The sequence below is a fragment of the Dunckerocampus dactyliophorus genome, chromosome 1 (genome assembly GCF_027744805.1).
Source record: "Dunckerocampus dactyliophorus isolate RoL2022-P2 chromosome 1, RoL_Ddac_1.1, whole genome shotgun sequence".
Classification (NCBI taxonomy): Eukaryota; Metazoa; Chordata; class Actinopteri; order Syngnathiformes; family Syngnathidae; genus Dunckerocampus; species Dunckerocampus dactyliophorus.
The window spans coordinates 11,360,001-11,382,096 of NC_072819.1; the positions used below are offsets into that span (position 1 = coordinate 11,360,001).

A 22,096-nucleotide genomic window follows, 5' to 3' on the forward strand; every position below is an offset into this window, starting at 1 on the left:
CGGACAACCGCTTCCTCTGCCCTCAATGCGGCAAATGGTTCAAGACACGTGATGGGCTGGAGGGCCACCTGAGGAGGCACAGTGGTGAGCGGCCGTACCGCTGCCCCTACTGTCCCAAAGACTTTGCTGCGCTTGCTGGCCTCAATGTGCATGTGCGGCGGCACACCGGGGAACGCCCGTATGTGTGCACATTTTGCAGCAAGGGCTGGCCATCCGGAGGCGACCTGCAAAAACACATGCGGATTCACACAGGTGAACGTCCGTTCACCTGCCAGGAGTGTGGGAAGTCCTTCTCAAATTCCTGTCACCTCACTGAACATCGCCGCATCCACACTGGTAAGTTGCACTGCTCTTCTCTCCAAATGTTTAACGCCCCAGATGTGAATGTGGCTGACGGCTCTGTTTGGTGTACTTGGATGCTAGGCGAGAAGCCTTTTTCCTGTCCCGAATGTGGAAAATGTTTACGGAGGAAGTTCGATCTGAAGAAACACATGTTGTGTCACAGCAACAATCGTCCATACGCCTGCACTTCCTGTCCCAAGAGCTACACTCGCAAGACTCACCTTAACAGACACCTATTGACACACAAGCAAGCTGGTGGTGAGCCGAAGGCAGCCGATGAAGTTTGACACTTTTTTTAGTGCTTTTAAATGAAGTGATGAACTTTTGCTAGTGTTGTCACTGGCATGTCTGAAGGGTGTCAGTACAGTAAGTTTTTACTGAAATTTTAACTGAAATGTTTTATTGTAACCGTTGATAGACAACGTTGATTGTATTTGTGTGTTGCTTCATGTCATTCAGAGTCATTTGTGAATCAAACAAATTTTATTAGTGTAAATATGCATAAGTCTACTCGTCATCTTCAGAGTTTTCAATGACTTTCCTCATCCACCTGCTCATCCTGAAAACATGCGTGAAGAAGCCATACTTCCCATCGCGGTCACAACCCTCACCCCATGACACAATGCCAATCTGGTACCAGCGGTTCTCTGCTGGGTGCTGCAAAAAAAACAAAAAACAGGTTTTTAAACATTGCAAATAATTGAAAGAGTTGACAAATATGATGTGCCTTTCACCTTCATCACAAAGGGTCCACCGCTGTCTCCCTCGCAAGCGTCACCTCGCTCTGTGTCTTCGGGTTTATAACCTATGAATAGGTTTCAGTGTAATGTGAGGAGGCCTTGCGATCCAGATGAAAAAAGTGGAGTGGAACAAAAATACAGTACCGGCACAGAACATATTATCAGTGATCCTGATGGAAGTGGAGCTTTTACAAGTGCTCTGATCCGCGATGGGCAGATGGATCTGCTGAAGAACAGTTGGTAACGCTCTCTGAGATGAGCCCCAGATTTCCTTTAGGTTTCCCCAGCCGGTCACTCGACCTTTGAACCCTGCATTCATCAGCCTGTTTGCGAAAAGAAAAGTCACATCTCAATCAATATTCATTGTGCTTACACAGCAAGCCATTTGTGTCGCATTCTAAGGTGTCCCTCAGTAAACTATGTGTGGACTCACAGTTTAGCCACCTTCTTGTTAGGGAGGCAGACAGGGTGGATCTCGTCTGTGAAGACGATTGGCCGCCTCATGTGCAGCAGTGCAATGTCTCGGTTCAGATTCTCTTTCCAGTTGTACTTTGGGTGGACAATGATTTTGTCAATCGCTACAATCTTCTCAATGTTGCGTTCAAACCTGACAGAGCAAGAAAAGCACAAGCAAAGTTGTTGGTGTGTCCAGAAACGTGGTGGCCAGGGAATGTTTTGTCTTACTTGGCCCTGTTATGTTTTCCCAAGCGCACCAGAATGTCATTAGTGGTGAAGTTCTTGTTCCATGGTGGGTAGAGGATGCAGTGAGCGGCCGTGAGGATCCACTGATCGCTGATAAGGCTGGCGCCGCACAGCAATTCCTGCGGGCTTCGTTTGTACAGCATCACCTGCCTGGTGGACGCAGTCACATTTGAACTCGATATCAAATGGGGTATCTTCATTGACAGCAGGGTATGGAGGGAATAGACTCAAGTTGCTATGGCAGTTCATGTGTGGTTACCATGGGGCAGAGGCCACCTGGGCATCATTGCCCCCAACAATGCGCTGAGTTATGTAGGACTCCCGCAGCTCCTTCTCGTTGGCGTCCTCCTTCTGCAGCTTTTCAAACAGGGGGCGCTCTCCACACACTGCCACACAGCAAGCTCAGCAGCATCAGTTTTCACGGCATGCAACTTCATTGTCAATCAGTGTCTTACCAGTCTCTCCTTGTCCAAAGAAGCTAGGGTTAAAAAAGGCCTTCCTGGGAGGTGCGAGGACGGAGCGCTGACGATCATCAGACTCAACCGGCAACTCGTCGTCAAGCAAATGTTCTTCTGCAGGTGACACACATATGAGAGCCACCATTGGTGTCCTGTAACGGTTATAGTAGTCTTGCTAGCATCACATTTACCACACAGCTCGAGGTCGCAGTAATCCACTGACACGTTCCCAGACATCTGCACATAGCACCATGGGCCCTCAGGGTCATTGTCCGGGTTACGACATTTGTTGTCCTGCAGGGTCACTTCAGGTAAGAAGTCTTTGTTCTTGCTCAGCATCTTGACCTCCGGCATTGACCACGGCAGGCAGGTGTAGCCCCGCAGAGTGACAGCCAGATCACCAATGTAGTCTATGCCGTTATCCGTTAAACACTCACTCGCATCCCTTTTTGGTGCAGGGGCCACAGTGGATGGAACAAAGTGTTCCCCTTTCGAGGAAAAACGTTGAATGTTGAATATCTCTTATTCCTCCTTTGTACCTTTTTAAAAGCATGATAGTGAACAGCTAGTGCTCTGTATAAGTAGTTTGATGGCCCAAAATAGTAGTGAAGTTAGCCACTGACATCTCAAACTCAACTGAAAGAAAGTCCAAATGGGTCAATGTTCTGCTGTAATGTGGGTAACCCTGAGCAAAGCTAGCTGTGCAAAGTCATCCTGAGTAAAGTTAACGTGCATGTGTGTGACTTGCCACATATCGGAACCAAGCATGTCTCCTTCTGGACTGTCGGATCCTGAGTGAAACACCAGGGTCCCCCTGCTTGGTTATCGGGGTTTCGGCAGAAGTTCTCCTTGAGGATGCTGCCAGGTTCTGAAGCGTTGAACTCCCTGAAGACAAGTGTCGAAATATGTAGCCATTGACTCAGCCAATGAGTGTGTGTGTGTTGGTGGCGGAGCTGCTACCTTATTATGGGATGTGGGAAGCCCTGATTCCAACTCTGACACAGTTTCCCTGATTTAGTGATGTGGATGTCTCCGTCATAGTTGAGTCCTTTGCCGTAAATACACTGACCTGAGCACAGACACACAGAATTAATGACGTTCACTCACATTAACGTTAGTCATCTATCTGCTTTTACCTCCTACACATTGTCTGATCACATTGATGTTGTCAGGTGTTCGATCCAGTGTTGTTCCTTTGCAATCTGCGTGCAGGCACACACGCACACAGGCAGTTTGTTTAATTGTGTGCCTCAACCACTATGGACTTTGTTCATGTTTGATTAAACCTCTGGAAGAGACACAGCTACTGTTTAGTAGCTTTGTATACTCTTCCTTGTGTTATTGCAAAACTTGGTTAGTGTTAGCATCGTTGAGTTAAATGCCACAGTGTACTCACCCTGATATTTTAGCCAGAAGGTTTCCTAAAGGGAAACCAAGAATTGTAGTTAGACTTTGAGTGGCTTTCACGGTCAGCACATTCAAATCAGTATACTCGTACTGTTTTGTCAGTCTGTTCGAACACCTCTCTGGCCTCTTCATGGTCACAAATTTCCTCCACGCACTCTCGCTCAAGGTCCCCTGAGAACAATCACACCAACCCATGTTGACTAGGCTTGCCTCTTTCATCCTGGGGAGTAGGTGCTTACCTGGTTTCAGCTCTTCAAACAGTTGATTGGCTCGTCGGCCTCGGACCAGAACTTCTGAGGCCAGCTGGCTGTTAAGAAAAACTGCATATACAACATATTTTAATACACCACTACTACTAAAAGGTGTTCCTGTTATTTTGACTACCTGCTCTCAACAGCCTTCATTTCAACTGTACCTGATGTTGTAAAGTTTTCACTCTCATATAGACACTACCATTTTCACTTCAGCGGCTGGTATGAAGGAAATAAGCAAAGATGAAATACCGTGTTCTGCCAGACAGCCATGCAGCAGCAACAGAAGAAGATAAGACGTCGGGCCGACCATGATCTAGACCTCCGAGCAGAACCTCCAAACCAAAACTAGTGGACTCCTGTCATCTCTCAGTAGACCCTAGCGTTGTCTGATAGGTGGGAATATTGACCGCAAAGTCAAAGTTTGACTCAGTCACTTGTTTACACTTACTCAACCAGCTCGATATGATCTGGTTACCCAATATAATTTTTTTTGCTCCTTTATATTTTTTTTTACCTGTCCTGTTTGACAGGACAACTGATCTGTATGCCTTATTGTGCCAGGTAAGTCCTACAGTATATACTCCTGCTGTGAGTGTCTTGTACAGAACTCTTATTTATTTGCAATTAAGTGGGTAGAAAGCAAAATAATACGTGATTGCAGGCCAACAGAGGGTGGGCAATCAGGGATTGAACATTAGGAAGTAACATAGCAATGTAAGTTGGACAAAAACATTAATTAATGAATAATTTGTAACTGCACCCACATTGGCACAGGGAGAGAAGAAGACAGCAAGTCAACCTACGGAGGAGGCAGCGGCAGAACACAGCAGGAGGAGGGGCCCCCAGTTGATGGTCTGATAAATGACAGGTCGTATATTTGGTTTTCTCCACTGAATCTTTGTTCAGTGGCTGCACGGTGGCCAAGTAGTTAGCATGTTGGCCAAACAGTCTGGAAGATCTGGGTCCGATTCTCCGTTTGGGCATCTCTTTGTGGTGTTTGCATGTTCTCCCCGTGCGGTTTTCTCCGGGTATTCCGGTTTCCTTCCACACGCCCAAAAACATGCATGTTAGGTTAATTGGCGACTTTAAATTGCCCGTAGGTATGAATGGGAGTTGTCTATATGTGCCCTGCGATTGGCTGGTGACCAGTCAAGGTGTACCCTGCCGCTCACTCACCCAAAGTTTGCTGATTTGATGATACACTGTAGTATTATTTGTAAAGAAGAGTACAATTGTAAACGTTTGGTAGTTCCAAACCCCCACAAACGTTAGCTTTTTATGAAGTTATTAAGCTTGTATGTGGTGGCTTGTTTTTCCATAAAAAAATGGAAATGCTAGAATCTAGTCATTTAAACCAGGTTAGGCTCAGACAGACAAAGATGGCAGAGTCATCATGTGTGATCTGATTATGGAGGTTTAGATTGCGTGAGTGTGTTGACTGGATGGGATCTGTGTCTCTGAACGCATGAGATCATGTGGATAGCATACGCCCGCAGACGCTGTCTGCATTCAAATGATGGAGACACAGGAGGATTCCCAGAAGTACTTGGACAGTGATACAGATATTCATGCAGTTGCCTTGATACACTACAATAGATTGGAAATAAAACAATGTGGATGTGTTCCAAGTGTAGGCTTTCAACTCCAATTTGAAATGAAGTTGAAAATGCAGCACACACAGTGATGTCATCGTCTGTGACAAGCAAGAACACTTTCTAGTCTGTTTTCAGTCATCTAATCCTAATGAGCGTGGTCCCTCTTGAACTTCAACAATCAGCTTTAAGTTAAAGTGTGGACCAGCACATAGCAGAGCAAATATTGATAGAGAGGGGAGAGAACATTGAAAGCACAGTGCTGCACTAGAGTTCATTCAGATTACGGTAGGTTAGCTTCTCAATTATTTTTCTTTCATGCCCCTACCACATTTTAAAACGCTCACCGAATTGAGATATTATTTAGAACCTTTAAAAATATTCATTTAACTATAATAAACACGGCATGAATTGCTGGCACCGGCATTGTGCATACAATCACCTGATTTATCAAAACAGATAAATAAAATGATCTCAGATAGCATCTGCAGCAACGTAAAACAATTTCCAAGTTAAGTTGATCAATTCCGTTTGTAACTTTTAAGCAGGACTGCTCAGTCTGTGTGATTGTCAAAACGGAAAAGTGGAAATGTTTCACACATGGGTCTGTCCTTGTTGCCACCATATTCACGGTAAACCAAGGACTATGTTTGCTTGGTTGCATTTCCTGGTGATTCTGTTGCAGTTATCATCACGTCCTTGCATCTGTCTCCTTCGGTTTGCACACCTGCGTTGCTGTGTACTTTTTCTACCAGGTTGAACATGCAGCCTGTTGATTAGTTTGAGCACTGCTGCCACCTAGCTGGAGGCTTGTGTATCGCTCAAGCATGCAAGCATGAATACCACGCATGCAGGCCGGCAATGCACGAAGGCACCATTAGCATTCATCGTTTTCTACGCCGCTTGTCTCACTAGGGTCTCAGGGGTATGCTGGAGCCTATCCCAGCTGACTTAGGGAGAGAGGCGAGGTACACCCTGAACTGGTCGCCAGCCAATCGCAGCATGTTAGAAGCATAAAGTTGTCATATTTAAAAAAAAGAGAAGTAATTATTTTAAAGTTGGAATATTTTGAGAAACACAAAAAACGAGAAATAAAGTTGTCATTATTAGAAAATTAAGTAGAGTAAAGTCATAATTATGAGGAAAAAAATGTACAAGAAAAAAGTTAAAATAGTTGTAAAAGTAAAAAAAACAAAAACAAATGGGAAAACAACTGTAATTTTACAAAAGTAGACAAACTTGTAATATGAAACAAAATAATGTCATTTTAGTATATCATAGAGTTGCGGGGATATGATGGAGCCTATCCCAGCTGACTTAGGGAGAGAGGCGAGGTACACCCTGAACTGGCCGCCAGCCAATTGCAGCATGTTAGAAGCATAAAGTTGTCATATTAAAAAAAAAAGAGAAGTAATTATTTTAAAGTTGGAATATTTTGAGAAACACAAAAAACGAGAAATAAAGTTGTCATTATTGGAAAATTAAGTAGAGTAAAGTCATAATTATGAGGAAAAAAATGTACAAGAAGAAAGTTAAAATAGTTGTAAAAGTAAAAAAACAAAAACAAATGGGAAAACAAAACAACTTTAATTTTACAAAAGTAGACAAACTTGTAATATGAAACAAAATAATGTCATTTTAGTATATCATAGAGTTGCGGGGATATGATGGAGCCTATCCCAGCTGACTTTGGCCAAGCGCTCACGTTCGTACCTATGGACAATTTAGAGTCTCCAAGTAACCCATGCGCGCACGGGGAGAACATACAGAGATGCCCAAGCAGAGATTCAAACGCAGGTCTTCCCGATCTCCTGACTATGTGGCCAACATGCTAACCACGCGGCCTCCGTTCGGCGAGAGTTGAAATATTAAAGAAAAAATATGTTATTTTTAAAAGCAATATGAGAAACAAACAAAACAAAATAAGTTGTAATTTTAAAAAAAATTAGGTTAGGGGGAAAATATAATATGGGAATAAAGTCAAAATATTACAGAGCGGAATTTTATAAATATTATTTAAGAAGATAGTTAAGTCATCATCATACTGATGATACGCCTTTAGACTTACAGTATATCACAAAGATGAGATGCAGCATAATTCTTAGCATAAACATCAAAGTGGCCCTTGCCTTCTTTCATTTTTCAGTATGTGGCCCTTGGTGGGAAACGTTAGGACACCCCTGCTTCTTTTGCAGCATGAACATATGTTTTTTGTGTCTACACATCAGACCTAAAAATCTGCAGAAGAACTTTTCAATGTATGTCAACGTGAGCTCCCAACCACAACGCTGACAAGCTACTTGTAATTCACAGCTTTTATCTTGGAACCAGAAGACACGAGGAAGGTATGTATAATAAGGGAATCACTAGTTAGTAATTACTGGTGGGTCATTTTTCACCACCTGTCATCAGGTCGAGAACATGCCGCCTTGAAGTTCCCTTATAATCCAATTGGGGGCGACAGTGCGCCTTCAAATCGTTTGCACACACCAGTTAAAGGGGTTGAAGAAGAAGAAGCTCGCAAACATTGGGGCAGCGTAGTTCCTGATGGATCTTCTCCCTTCAGACCCGCTGCTGCACATATTGTCCTTCCTGGACTTTAGAGACTTGATCCAGTGAGTATGTGACACTGAACCTTACCTCCAGTAACATGGCAATGTCAATGTTTACTTCAGAAAACAAGCGGGAGGTAAAGCGGTTGTCGGCTAACAACTGCGGCTGAGCTAACAGGCGGCTAACAACAACAACAACAACCACCACCACCACCAGAACTTTGTTACCCAAGTAATTAAAACAGTAACAACAGTAGCAGTTTCTTGATATGGTATTTCTGTCTAATTGAAATATTATTGGATGACACCGAACCGATGAGGAAGTGGCATTTTACTGAAAACAAGATGAAGATAAGTCATCACTTAGCCACCTGCTAAGAGCTGTAGAGTCAAGCAAGATGATGACTTTCCAATTTGGCATGACAGTCGCTTGCTAATGAGTCAGGCTGAAGAACTGAAGAATTGCTCAAATAGTCATGGATACATGATTTTGTAATTGATTTGTGTTTTTGGCAAACCACGCTAAATAACCTAACTTGTATTTTTTCCGAAAAATACATTTCATTTTATGATCTATTTAATTACCAATATCGTCAGCCAGTTGTAACAGTGTTTTCCAAGCGTTGAACTGCAGCTGGATCTTTGTGTGTGTGTTTGGGTTGCAGTGTCAGTTTCATCAACAGACGACTGAATGACTTGTCCAAACACAACCCTTTGTGGAGGCCACTGTGTTCCAAACACTGGCTGCTCACAGAGTAAGACAATCTTACTTGTTGCATAGTTGTGTGTGTGTGTGTGTGTGTTTTGTACTAAACTTGTGTTGATGTGTTCAGCAATGAGCGACTGCAGAATGGAAGGTCCTGGTACGACCTCTTCAAAGAGTATTACCGTGACCTGGGCCGCTACATCCAGTACTACCCCGTGCTGAAGAAAGCGTGGGAACAGCTGACCAGCTTCCTGCGGCAGAGATGTCCACGCATGATCACGTCACTGAAAGGTGGTGTCACAAGATGCTTTCATCACTTTTGTAATGCTGGTGAAAGAGGAGTGTATGCCCATGTTTATTAAATGTTAAGCATCCGCAAGCACATCACAACCACAGTAAACACAGTACATTACTTTGCTACACTAAATTGAACTGAACTGAAAGTAACTGTATGCAACTCTGTAGGTGCACACTTACATGAGTATTATTTTTAACCCGTGAAAGCAGCTGAAAGGTGTTCCATCACATCTCTCCTTGCATGCACCTTAGTATATACAGCAGAGTGCAAATTGAATTTCCCCTTGTGGGATTACAATTGAATAACAATCAATTGCTGTGCATCTTGATGTATTTAATTTACTTTATAGTTGTGTAACACTAAGTACCTTAGTGTGTGTGTGTGTCTTGTTTCACATGAGTTTTGCCATTTTTCTTTTCATGTTTGGTTGTTCAGAAGGTGCCTCAGAGGCAGAGCTCAGCAGCATTGAGGCTCAGATCGGCTGCCGCCTTCCCGGAGACTATCGGTGCTCGTACCGCATCCACAATGGCCAGAAGCTGGTGATTCCAGGGTCAGTATCTACCCTGTCACCTTACAGCCCTGCCATTGTCACCGTCTAACAACCAGCTGTGTGTGTGTGTGTTTGTGTGTGCGTGTGCGCGCATCCTCAGTTTGATGGGGAGTATGTCGCTGTCCAATCACTACCGCTCAGAGGTGCTGCTGGACGTGGAGACTGCAGCGGGAGGTTTTCAACAAAGGAAGGGGATGAGATGCTGCCTTCCACTCACCTTCTGCTTCCACACTGGCCTCAGCCAATACATGGCTCTGGAGCACACTGAAGGGCGACGCATGTTTGAGAGCTTCTACCCCTGCCCTGTTTGTGTACTTCCTGTCTATATGTCCTGCCAGAATAAAGCCCCCTCAGGGAGCATTACCTCACTGGTGTGTGTGTGTCAAATGCCTGTCGGCTTTGTGTCTTCCAGGATCAGACGGCTCAGGATCCCTCAGCTGTGGACATGTTCATCACAGGTTTGTTGCTGTGGTTACCAATATGTTGGTGTAACATGTGAACAAGTGTGTGTGTCTGTGTGCACTCAGGTTCCTCCTTTTTGGAATGGTTCACTACATACGTAAACAACGTGGTCACAGGAGAGTACCCAATCATCCGAGACCAGATCTTCAGGTACATTCGTGTAATCGTTTAAAAGAGTGGAACATTATCAACAGATTGTGATGTCACTTCCTGCTGAAGGTATGTGCATGATAAAAGCTGCGTGACGACCACTGGGGACATCACTGTCTCTGTTTCGACCTCTTTCCTGCCTGAGCTTTCTTCCGTCCATCCGCCGCACTTCTTCTTTACTTACCGCATCAGGTAGCATTCGTTATCTTCTTGATGTCTGCATTGTTATTGACACTGCCTCAATCAAAATGTCCTTTTTTGATTAGAATAGAGATGTCGAGCAGCGCACCACCTGAGGCCGCCTGCCAGCTCGACAGCCGTTATTGGAAAATAACCACCTCTGACGGTAACGTGGAGGAGGTCCAAGGGCCCGGCGTGGTCGGTACGCTGCTTGCATCATATGACTACATGCAGGTTGACTGATTGAATAAGATGACCTGCTAAGTCTTGTGTGTGTGTGTGTGTGTGTGTGAGAGCAGGAGAGTTTCCAGTCATGACGCCGGGTAAAGTCCATGAGTATGCCAGCTGCACCACCTTCTCCACACCTTCAGAGTACATGGAGGGACACTATACCTTCCACAGACTTGGTAACAAAATAAAAGCATATAATGCAAGACTTCCTATACAGAACAGTGTCTGTTATTGTGAAAACCTGGTGATAAATGTTTTCATTCTGTATTTATTTCTTGTTCCAGACAACAAGGAAGTCTTCAATGTTGCAATCCCTCGCTTTCAAATGGTGTGCCCGCCATTCAGAGAGCCCGTGTCGCAGATGGTGAGATGACAGCAAATGACCAATTTAATTTCTGTGATGAAGCGCCCATCCTTTCTCCCATCAGAAAGAGCCGTCTGATTACACATCAAGTTTCAACAACCATGACGACGACAGTGGCGGTGGCAATTGTGGAGACGGAGACGAGGACAACTACAACAATCTGAGGGAACTGAATATGGCCGTCTTGGAGGGAGAATGGTGCCCACGACACATCTAATGTATACACTGAGGCATTGCCTAGGAAACCAGGTGGACTGTCTGTCATTCAGGTTTTTCTGGTGGTGGTTTGTGGATAGGGCCGTAGTTCTCAAATAGTGGGGCTCTGAGAGGCACGAGGACTATACTCATAAAATGTCTTCAAGGTTAGCATGTTTGTTAGTCTTAATTCATGCTTGAACAATGCTGGTGCTGCTAGCATCTCATACAGGGGTCTGTACAGATACGAAAGGTTCTCAATAGTATTTCACATCATGGGGGTGTAAAAAATTCTGTCTCCTTTGGGGGGGTATGACATAGAATAATTGAGAACCACTGCCATAGGGACATTTTTCCACATCTTGTGTGCCACAACTTCATGGCGCCCGACCTCGGGCTTGTTTAGCCTCTTACAGTACAAAGAAAGCAAGGCAATTAGAAAGCTTCATGCTTGACCAAGAAAACATCTATCAATCATTGTTCTATTTTCCTTTTTTAACTCTTTGGCCGTAAGTACAGAAGAGAGGAAACTATGACGTTGTAAACAAAAAAATTATACCTTTGTCTAAAATACTCTGTTTACAAGCTGGTAATGTCCCGCTGATGTTTTTGGAAGAAAATACCCATCAATGCTTCAGTTTGACATGAATCTTTTATTGCAGAAAGTTATTGTAAAGAGGTCACAAAAAAATGTTGCACTTGATCACTTCCTTTGTGATAAAGCTAAAACATCTTTGCCTCCTTTAGCTGTTTTTCATAGCGAACCATTGTGCGATGTGAGATTTGCAGGTTTTTGTTTCCTTTTGAATTTCTGTAGAAAAAAAGTGATGGCTCACCATGTCACTTTAATGTGACTGGTGGCTTTGATTTGTTTTTTGACTCAATAAATGTTCATTACTGAGCTAAGTTATGTAAAACAGACAAACAACCCTAACAAATTACAAGTTATAACATCATCAGCTCCTCGTCCCCGTCTGCAATCAATCTCCGTGCTCTTTTTCTCCCAGCTCTAGTCGCTTTTGTTTCCTCCTCGCTCACTACCCCTCTCGCCTCCTCTTCTATCGCTAGTCCTACAACTTCCCCCTCCTCGCGGGCGTTGCATCGGCTGCAGTGCCTCCGGAAGCCGCCCAGGACGTGTGACCTGAAGCAGCAGAAGGGGCAGATGAAGCGTCCGGGGCGGTGAGCTGCTCTGATGTGCTGCTGTAGTTGGCTGGGCAGGAAGAAGGAGGAATTGCAGTCTTTGCAGCTGTATGGCCGCTTAACGTCATGGCAACGCACCACGTGACTTATGACAAAACCTGTATGATAAAGAGGAGCATTAATTAATCCAATTTGCAACTTCTGTTTCCCTCATGAACATTTAACACATGCCTTATGAGGCCTCATCACCTTTCATTTTGGTCTTCCAGCCACAGATAAGGCAGACATAGCGGTTGGAGGTGAATTGGACCACTTTGGCTGTCATGTCCAGTTCCTCCTTTAGGAGGTCAGCATTCAGCCCGACCTCCTCCTCCTCCTCTGTTACGCTGCTCAGATGTTTGGGTGAAGATGTGTCCATGTCAGTGAAGGTGTCTTGTCGGATCCTTTGGGTGACATACACCCGAGGGATGCCATGTTTCCGCACCACATGGTTGATGGCTAAAGCTTTCAGCTTATTTTTCCAGCTGCAGATCAGGCAGCGGTACATGCCATCTGAAAAGAGGAGCACGGTCTTATCTGCTTCACTGTCTGGTTTAACTGACTCCATCCTCTGAGAGACACCATCTTCATCTTTCCCCTCAGCTTCCTCCTCTCTGTCCACACTATTCTTTACCAGAGGAGATGTCTCATCCTCTTCTTCATCGGCTTCTTTCACTTCCTCGTCAACATCCTTGTCCCCCTTTTCACTCCCTTCATCCTCCCCGTCAGCGCCTCCCACCGTCTCATCCACACAGTGTTGGGAGATGATGTGTTGGTACAATTTGCTGAAGTCTCTGCTGGTGTAAAAACACTCTGCACAGTGGAACAGCTGGGCGCCACTCTGGTAAATTAGGATGTTGCCCAGGCGACCCATCGTCACGTCATCCAGGCAGGTGGGGTGGGTGGTAGCCATGTGGGACAGCTGGTGAGCGTGGCTTTTGGAGAAATGACCACAGAAGGGACACTGGAGATGTGCGGCAACAAGACCGCCCGCTTCCCCCCGAGTCTGTACGACGAGTGACATCACTGCCAGAAGTAATGTAAAAATGTCAAATACGTAATCACAATATATGTATATTTTTAGCTTCATACAACATGTAGATGTCAAACGGCTTCTAAATGCAACAGTCGCGGCATGGTGGTTCAGATTAATCTTTCCACATTTCTGCTTGTTTCGCCAATTGTTTCGTATTGCTGAATTAATAAACTAAAGAAGCTATTCTTAAAGTGTCTCACAAACGGTTTCATCATTTGGCCATGTTTGTCACGATGGAAATGTACAAAGCGGCTAACTATGCAGCTAATTAGCTTAAGTGTACAATTTGACGTCATTTCTACTGACCTGATATCCCTGACGGATGCCATCCACGGTAACAAACTTGTTGTCCAGAAGGAGTAGAGGATTCACAGCGGGAAACGATTGCAAAACTTCATTTTGGGGTAAAAATGTGAAACAAATGCGCTTGCAGTGACGTCTATGCTAGCGCCTGAGACGGATCAATCAGAATGCATGGCTCCTTTGCGTCACCCTACAGCCTCACCAATCAAAAGCGTGTTACTTAAGTACAAATCTATGTGACTGGCCAATAAAACAACGCTGCTGCCAGCCAAGAGCTCGTTTTACCGTAATTATCGCGAGATGTCACCTATGTGTTATTTCTAGACTGTTGGCTTGAACATTCGTGTCAAGTAGCATTTACTCATCTTAGCTTATGCTGTTTGCATAGATAAAGAAAAAGAGCCCTTTAACAAAAGAAAACATCTTACTCTTGATGAACCCAGCTGGTTCTGGACTTGGAGTTGCCAACTCCCTGAATTTTTTCCCCCACTTTTTATCGCTTCTAATAAGGTAAACAAAAAATAAGTATTTTATTCTAAAAATAAGTATTTCCAGCTTAAAGGTCCTGCTCATTTTTATATACAAAAATGTAAATCTAGGATTTCAGTCCTGCTTATTTGTAGATATAGAAATCATAATTTAGGACAGTGTTTTTCAACCACTGTGCCGTGGCACACTAGTGTGCCGTGGAAAAGTATCCAATTTCACCTTTTTATCCGCAAATAATGTGCCTTTGCCGAGTGTCTGTGCGGTCGAGTAGTGATCGGCAGAGTAACCATGTAATACACTTCCGTATCAGTAGGTGGCAGCAGGTAGCTAATTGCTTTGTACAGGCAAAAGAATCAATGCATGGATGTCAGATGGCGGTGACAGTGGCATTGTGGCGAGCGAAACAGTGACGGACAAGTTTTTGAAAAGGAAAGATGCTAACTCTGAACTGCACCCTGGAAAAAATTCGGACTCAGATGAAGGCCCGAGTATGAGTGGAGGTCAAAAGAAAGCAAAGACGGATAACTGAAGCAAAATGTCTTGCCCGAGGCAATACTAGCTGTCTTTCATTTGGATTTACTTTCACAGGAGATCCAAGGAAACGACTACGTTGTGCTTGGTGTGTGTGGTGAGAAGCTATCCAACAATGCTCTGGTCACAAGTAAGCTTAAACACCATCTCCAAATAAAGACTGAGAGTTGTTGAGGAAAAGCGTTGTGTCTTTTTTTTTTTAAATTCCTGCCAGGAATTAGCTCTGTGTTCATCCAAACAGGCCCAGGTTTCACACTGAGCGAGTAGAAATGTGAATGATTGTAAAATACTTGTTATTTTTGTTTATTTGATTCGTACACTGACACCGTGATGAGAACAACTTTATATCGTCTATGTGGGCTACAGAGTTCATTTGTTAGTATTTTCGGCTGGTGGTGTTCCTCGGGGTTTTTTCAATAAAAAAAATGTGCCTTGGCGCAAAAAAGGTTGAAAAACACTGATTTAGGATTTCTTACCAAGTAAAATGTACTTGCTGCATGGCAGATAATTTCTCTAGTTTTAAGTAGGGTTTTTTTGCCCAAAATCTAGTCTTTTTATCTTATACAGGTATTTGGCCTTTTTTTGCAGTGTGGGCAGCTTTGTTAGAGATGCATTCAGATCATTTCATTTGATAGGTGACATCCTGAAATAAAGGTACATGTTTTCATTCTGTTTCATTTTTCCTTACCTCAAGGACTACATACTTTAAATAAAAAATGTCACTCCTTACCCCACTCTCCCCTAATGACTGCACATATTAAATATTTCCTTACAGATAAATATAAATAAACAAATTGCTTTACCGTGGTGCTTGTTACAACAATGTTTGTGTAACTATTAAAAGCGCTAATTATAACAAAATTAATATGTTTTAATTGTGAATCTCGCTGCCAAGTAGCTATTATGAGCGAGAATGCTAGCAATAATGCTATCAAGCTAAAACCGCCTTACTAAACGGCAATAATACACAAAGTTAACATTTCGTGACCGATAACAAAAAGGTGATGGTATCTGAATGGGATAGTAATTTATATTACATGAAGACTTCACTTACCAGTTCGTTTCTCACAGAGAAGGACGGGGTGGGGATTATCTGCCGTTCTGTCAAACGGTATGGAATCATAGTATGGAATCACAGGAGTGCCAAAATTAAAAGGGAATACGTGTGGATATACAGAGAGAATCAATAATTACAAAAAAAAATACTAATGTGGAAATACAAAGAGTATCAATAATAAAAAAAATATATACAAGTAGTCATAGTCTTTTTTTCCAATTTGCCGGTGTTTTTCCTGTATTGTATTTGTCTTTTCCACTTGTGTTTTGTCATTGCATTTAGTAATGACAAAGACAAAAGAATGATTTCTGTATTGTCTTTGTTTTTTCCATTTTGGCGTCACTTTTCCAGTTTTGTCTTTGTCTTTTCCTTTTGTTTTTTCATTTAGTAATGGCAAATGCAATAGCATGCAAATGCAAAAGAATGACCCGCCCACAGCCATTCTGCCAGGATGATGACTAGTCCATACTTGATTAAACGATTCCTGCTTGCAGTGGCTATGTAGTTATGGAAACTCGGGAGCCCAGAAAAAATGTCATGGACAGAAAGTAGAAGTAGGAAATTTAAATATGGTGGACGTGGACGAATTGAGAAGAGGTGTTCAATGAGAATTATGAGCAATTGCTTGGTTGGTGGAAGATGTCATGGAAAGTTTTTATAAAAAAGTCTTTAAAGGCTATATCTGCATTGATGAATGCAGATATGGATGAAGCTGTGTGGTGCAATCTTGAGGAGGTAAATGCCTTATCACATTTAAATTTCCCGCGTTTACGTTTGATAAACGTGTATTTGCGTCTATACTTTCTGTCCGTGACATTTTTTCTGGGCTCCCGAGTTTCCATAACTACATAGCCACTGCAAGCAGGAATTGTGTAATCACGTATGGACTAGTCATCTTCCTGGCAGTCATTCTTTTGCATTTGCCATTACTAAATGAAAAAACACAAATGGAAAAAACAAAAGAGGAAAACCGATGCCAAAATGGAAAAAACAAAGACAATACAGAAATCATTCTTTTGTCTTTGTCATTACTAAATGCAATGACAAAACACAAGTTGAAAAGACAAATACAAAACAGTAAAAACACCGGCAAATTGGAAAAAACAAAGACAATACAGAAAAAGCAATGACAAAATGGAAAAAAAGAATATGGCTACATTTGTATATTTTTTATTATTGATTCTCTTTGTATTTCCACACGTATTCCCTTTTAATTTTGGCACTCCTGTGATTCCATAAGGGTGGAATTAAATATGAAATATACAGACCCTTTCCAAAAAATTAGAATGTCATGGAAAAGTTGTTTAATTTCCATAATTCCATTCAAGTTAAACTTTCATAGATTATAGATTCAGGGCCCACAATTTAAACAATTTCAAGTATTTATTTGTTTATTTTTACATAATTCGGGCTTCCAGCTCATTAAACCCATGAAAACAGGAATTCCAAAAATTACAATACTGTGAAGAAATCAGCCCAAATTTTGCAGGACATGAATGTGAATGACATGAGTGTCACACACTAATCATCTACTAAACTCAAATCACCTGCACAGGCTTCCCCAGGTGTCATTAAATTGCTTCAGTTTGGTTCAATTGTCTCAGTTGGGTTCAATATGGGGAAGACTGCAGACATGACAACTGGCCAGAAGACCATCATTGATACCCTCCATAGGATGGGTAAGCCACAAAAGTTCATAACTAAGGAGGCTGGTTGTTCACAGAGTGCTGTGTCCAAGCATATCAATGGAAAGTCTAGAGGAAGGGCAAAATGTGGCAGGAGAAGATGCACCAGCAAAAGAGATGACCGTGGGCTTCAGCGGATTATCAAACAGGCAAGATTCAAGAATCTGGCAGAGATCCAGAAAGAGTGGAATGAGGCGGGAGTCACAGCTTCAAAAAACACCACATTCAGGCGCATCTGGGAGATGGGCTACAACTGTCGGGTTCCTCGGGTCAAGCCACTTCTGAACCTGAGCCAACGTAGGAAGCGTCTCCACTGGGCCAAGGAGAAGAAGGACTGGACTGTTGGCCAGTGGTCCAAGGTCCTCTTTTCCGATGAAAGTAAAGTGTGCCTTTCATTTGGGAATCAAGGTCCAAGGGTTTGGAGGAAGACGGGTGAGGAACAACCCAAGCTGCCTGAGGTCCAGTGTGAAATATCCACAGTCCGTCATGATTTGGGGTGCAATGTCCGGTGCAGGTGTTGGTAAACTCTGCTTTCTTAAATCCAAGGTCACCGCAACAGTCTACCAGAATGTTTTAGAGGACTTCATGATTCCTTCTGCTGAGGATCTGTATGGAGATGTAGATTTAATCTTCCAGCAGGACCTGGCCCCTGCCCATACCACCAGAAGCACCAAAACCTGGTTTGATGCCCATGCCATCACAGTGCTTGACTGGCCAGCCAAGTCACCGGACCTAAACCCCATTGAGAATCTATGGGGTATTCTCAAGAGGAAAATGAGGGGCACCAGACCCAACAACAAAGAAGAGCTGACAGCAAGCATCAAGGAAATCTGGGCTTCCATAACTCCCAGGCAATGCCACAGGCTGATTGCTTCAATGCCACGTCGCATCGAGGCAGTGATTAAGGCAAAGGGATTCCCAACCAAGTATTGAAGATTGACATATCGTTTTGAAAGTACCATATTTTGATTGATTTGATGTGATCCTAATTTCTTTCTTTTTTTTCCTGCAAAAACTGAGAAGTAAATGGTGATTTCTTCACAGTATTCTAATTTTTGGAATTCCTGTTTTTGTGGGTTTTATGAGCTGGAAGCCCAAATTATGTAAAAATAAACAAACACTTGAAATAGTTTAAATTGTGGGCCCTGAATCTATAATCTATGAAAGTTTAACTTTTTGAATGGAATTATGGAAATTAAACAACTTTTCCATGACATTCTAATTTTTTGGAAAGGGTCTGTACTTGGGCCTTGCGCATGCGCGTGTCCTCGACCCAGGGGACTAAACAGTCGGATCGTTCATTGATCGTTCTGCTAGCATTACGTGGGAACGTTCGGAATATGTTTGCTGGAATCTTGAGGCACATATAGAATAGAACATAGAACATTCGATAATGTTCCAAGAATGTTACATAAGTGTGGAACATTGCGGGAACAATAGGAGAATGTTATGTTACTTGGGATGGTGGTAGTCAAAGACAAACAGTGCAGCGCATGCAAGAAAATGAATCTCTTCAGAAAGTGTTGCAAATCCAAACAAAGACTAAGGAAGGCACTCCACCAGATGGACATGGAAGAAGAGGACAGTGACAGTGAAACGTAGTATGTAAATGTTCAAAAGGTTTAGGTTTTACTTGTTGAACGCATTGGCATACCACAATAACAATTTCCTCCTCTATGGGGCGTGACTCCACCCACCCCAATCCAGCAGCGTTTGCTCTCCCCTCAGTTTGATCATCGCCATCATCAGCCTGCAGGTGGCAGCGATCAGTGGAACAGTGACTCTTGCTTGCTATTAAAGTCCATCCATCCATCCGTTTTCTATACCGCTTCATCCTCATTAGGGTTGCGGGGGCATGCTGGAGCCTATCCTAGCTGACTTCGGGCGACAGGCGGGGTACACGCTGGAGTGGTCGCCAGCCAATGGCAGGGCACATATAGACAAACAACCATTCACACTCACATTCATACCTATGGGCAATTTAGAGTCACCAATTAACCTCACCTACATGTTTTTGCGAATGGGAGGAAGCCGGAGTACCCGGAGAAAACCCACGCGCACACGGGGAGAACATGCAAACTCCACACAGAAATGCCCAGGGGAGGGCATTTCTTTTCGAACCCAGGTCTTCCCAGGCTGTTCCTGTGTTGGCCAACATGCTAACCACTAGACCACCGTGCGGCCCGCTGTTAAAGTCCTTTCCTTTTAATGTGGATACTCATGTCGCACTTCAGCAATGTTTCAAGTTCACCAAGCGGGTACCAGTACTGATCAAGATTTCACTCATCAAATCAAAGTGAATATAGTGACCTTTTCACAGATGAGCTAGGGAAGCTGCCAGTCACATATTGAATGACACTTGACCTGGAGGTGAGACCTGTCGTTCACCCTGTACACGGCATTCCAGTTGCAAGAAAGACCAAGTCAAAGCTGAACTAGACGGAATGCAAGAGTTAGGTGTCATCACACCAATTTCGAGCCCACTGACTGGGTATCCTCTATGGTTGCTATCAACAAAAAGGACAAGAAGAAAATCAGGATCTGCATCAGTCTGAGACCACATCACCCTACGCGCACTGTGAATGAGGTTGCATCACAAATGTCCAACGCAACAGCTTTCTCAGTCCTAGATGCTAAGAACTCATTCTGACAGATCCTCACTGGTAACCACTTTGAGCACCTGTTTTGGTCGTTACAGGTTCTTGTGGATGCCATTCGGTATCAGCTCTGCCAGCGAGGTGTTCCAGCATTCCATGGAGCAGATATTCGCTGGTTACCCCTGTGCAATCATCGTGGATGCCATACTTATTGCAGGCAAGGACGTTCGGGAGCATGATGCCAACCTGCGAAAAGTACTCAACAGAGCCAGACAGGTCAAGTTGAAAGTCAAGCCCTCAAGTGCAAGTTCAGGCTGAACCAGGTCAGTTACGTAGGTCATATTTTCATTGCGCAGGGTTTAAAGGCAGACACGGCATAAACCAAAGCAATTAGTGAAATACCTGAGCCCGCTAATGTTCCAGCCCTGCAGAGATTTCTTGGTATGGTCACCTACTTTGGACAACTTATACCCAACTATAGTGAAATTACTGCTCCACTCCGATAACTTACCCACAAAGACACTGAGTGGTCATGGCATGAACAGCAGCAACATGCTTTTCACACTTTAAAAGGGCACATGTCAAACCCACCGGTACTATGATGTTTACAACCTGTCACCCTGATGCTTGACAATATGGAGTCGGTGCCGCGTGCCTGCAGGAAGGCAAACCTGAGGCCTATGCCTCACGCACCCTCACAGGCACTGAAGCCCGATATGCCCAGATTGAAAAGGAGCTATTAGCAGTTGTGTTTGCATGCTCAAAGGTTCACGTTTACATCCATGGCAAACCAATCACTATTGAGACTGATCACCAACCTCTTGTGACGATGATCAAAAAGCCCATTCATGTAGCACCAGCTAGACTTCAGTGCATGATGCTAAGGTTTCAAAAGTACCGCATTACTCTTGTATATCAAAGTGGTAAACAAATGCAACTGCAGACACTTTGTCAAAGGCACCCAGGCACACTTCAACTCAACTCACAAACGAAGTGAATGATTTTGATGTATTGTCAGTCTGCTACGTGTCATCTGCTCGCCTGCAGGAACTAAGAGAACACGCTGCCATCGACACGACTCTACAAATGCTCAGCAACTCCATCAGACACCAAACAAACTGCACTGCCTTCCTCATGCAGTGCGTCCTTACTTTCCTTTCAGAGATGAACTGATTATTCAGGATGGCATTGTCATGAAAGGACAGAAAACGGTGATCCCTGCATCATTACAGAAGGTGTACTCAGGCATAATACACAGGGGCCCCCCTGATGCAGAAGCCACAAAACGGAGAGCGAGAGGTATTGTGTTTGTGCCAACAATGACAAAAGACATCCAAGAGGAAGTACAGGCATGCTCTGTGTGCAACAGCAAAACCACACCAACAGAGGGAGCCACTTCACTTGCACCCTGTTCCGGAGCTGCCTTGGTCAACTTTAGCAGCAGACATCATTGACTGGCACAACCAGCAGTAACCTCGTACTTGTGGATTCATTCTCAGGCTGGTTTGAGATTGACCTGCTACCCAATCTCACATCTGCAACACTCACATCACATCTGTAAACGAAACGTCATTTCTCAGTCCATGAGGAGTCACACACCGTCATAACGGACAATGGAAGGATAATTTACAAGTCAGCGCTTTAAAGACTTTGCAGCACAGTGGGATTTCACTCATGTAGCAAGCAGCCCTGAGTATCCCCAATCTAATGGACTGACAGAGAGGGCTGTCCGTAGCGCTAAGAGTCTAATGGAGAAATCTCACAGACACAAAACCGACGTCTTTCTAAATCTGCTCAATTTCAGGAATGTACCTCGTGACGACAAACTTGGATCCCCAGTACAAAGACTGATGTCAAGACAGACACGCACTACTCTCTCTGTCTCCAAAAGACTGCTTAAACCCGAAATGTGCAAGCCAGAGGAGGTGCATGCACAACTTTTCAGTAAAAGACTCACACAAACCTCCTATTATGACAAAACTAGTCGGCCTCTCCAACCTCTATTAGATGGACAGGTAAGGACAGGCTTCAAACAC

General features: G+C 43.7%; 4 protein-coding genes across 10 annotated transcripts in view; 2 read left to right on the top strand and 2 right to left on the bottom strand.

The window, feature by feature from the left end:
• Positions 1-852, top strand: part of LOC129191241 (zinc finger protein ZFP2-like) — an 8,938-nt gene extending 8,086 nt beyond the window's left edge. For all 6 annotated transcript variants that reach the window (XM_054794472.1, XM_054794464.1, XM_054794428.1 and 3 more), the window contains 2 exons: positions 1-336; positions 424-852. The exon at positions 1-336 is cut by the window's left edge and continues 120 nt beyond it. In XM_054794472.1, coding sequence (XP_054650447.1) covers positions 1-336; positions 424-629 — 542 coding nt within the window. In that variant the 3' untranslated portion in view covers positions 630-852. The remainder of the gene's footprint in view (positions 337-423) is intronic.
• Positions 807-4,318, bottom strand: f2 (coagulation factor II (thrombin)). Its single transcript, XM_054794483.1, has 15 exons — positions 4,153-4,318; positions 3,889-3,969; positions 3,741-3,820; positions 3,639-3,663; positions 3,379-3,444; positions 3,203-3,311; positions 2,991-3,127; positions 2,434-2,730; positions 2,240-2,356; positions 2,044-2,170; positions 1,767-1,934; positions 1,516-1,689; positions 1,227-1,405; positions 1,077-1,147; positions 807-999 (listed from the first exon to the last, which is right to left on the bottom strand). The coding sequence occupies exons 1-15, from the start codon at positions 4,211-4,213 to the stop codon at positions 850-852; spliced, it is 1,842 nt and encodes a 613-aa protein (XP_054650458.1). The 5' UTR covers positions 4,214-4,318; the 3' UTR covers positions 807-849.
• Positions 998-11,920, top strand: fbxo3 (F-box protein 3). 2 transcript variants are annotated; one of them, XM_054794548.1, is made up of 12 exons: positions 998-8,110; positions 8,713-8,802; positions 8,881-9,044; positions 9,487-9,601; positions 9,702-9,912; positions 10,014-10,059; positions 10,129-10,213; positions 10,283-10,405; positions 10,480-10,595; positions 10,693-10,800; positions 10,909-10,988; positions 11,053-11,920. In XM_054794548.1, the coding sequence occupies exons 1-12, from the start codon at positions 8,043-8,045 to the stop codon at positions 11,203-11,205; spliced, it is 1,359 nt and encodes a 452-aa protein (XP_054650523.1). In that variant the 5' UTR covers positions 998-8,042; the 3' UTR covers positions 11,206-11,920. The 2 variants fall into 2 exon arrangements, with proteins under 2 accessions (XP_054650523.1, XP_054650527.1); XM_054794552.1 differs by having other exon boundaries at positions 7,893-8,110; positions 9,702-9,906.
• On the bottom strand, positions 11,823-15,825 carry LOC129191322 (chromosome alignment-maintaining phosphoprotein 1-like). Its single transcript, XM_054794565.1, has 3 exons — positions 15,776-15,825; positions 12,573-13,388; positions 11,823-12,481 (listed from the first exon to the last, which is right to left on the bottom strand). The coding sequence occupies exons 2-3, from the start codon at positions 13,384-13,386 to the stop codon at positions 12,129-12,131; spliced, it is 1,167 nt and encodes a 388-aa protein (XP_054650540.1). The 5' UTR covers positions 13,387-13,388; positions 15,776-15,825; the 3' UTR covers positions 11,823-12,128.
• Between the last annotated feature and the right edge of the window lie 6,271 nt (positions 15,826-22,096).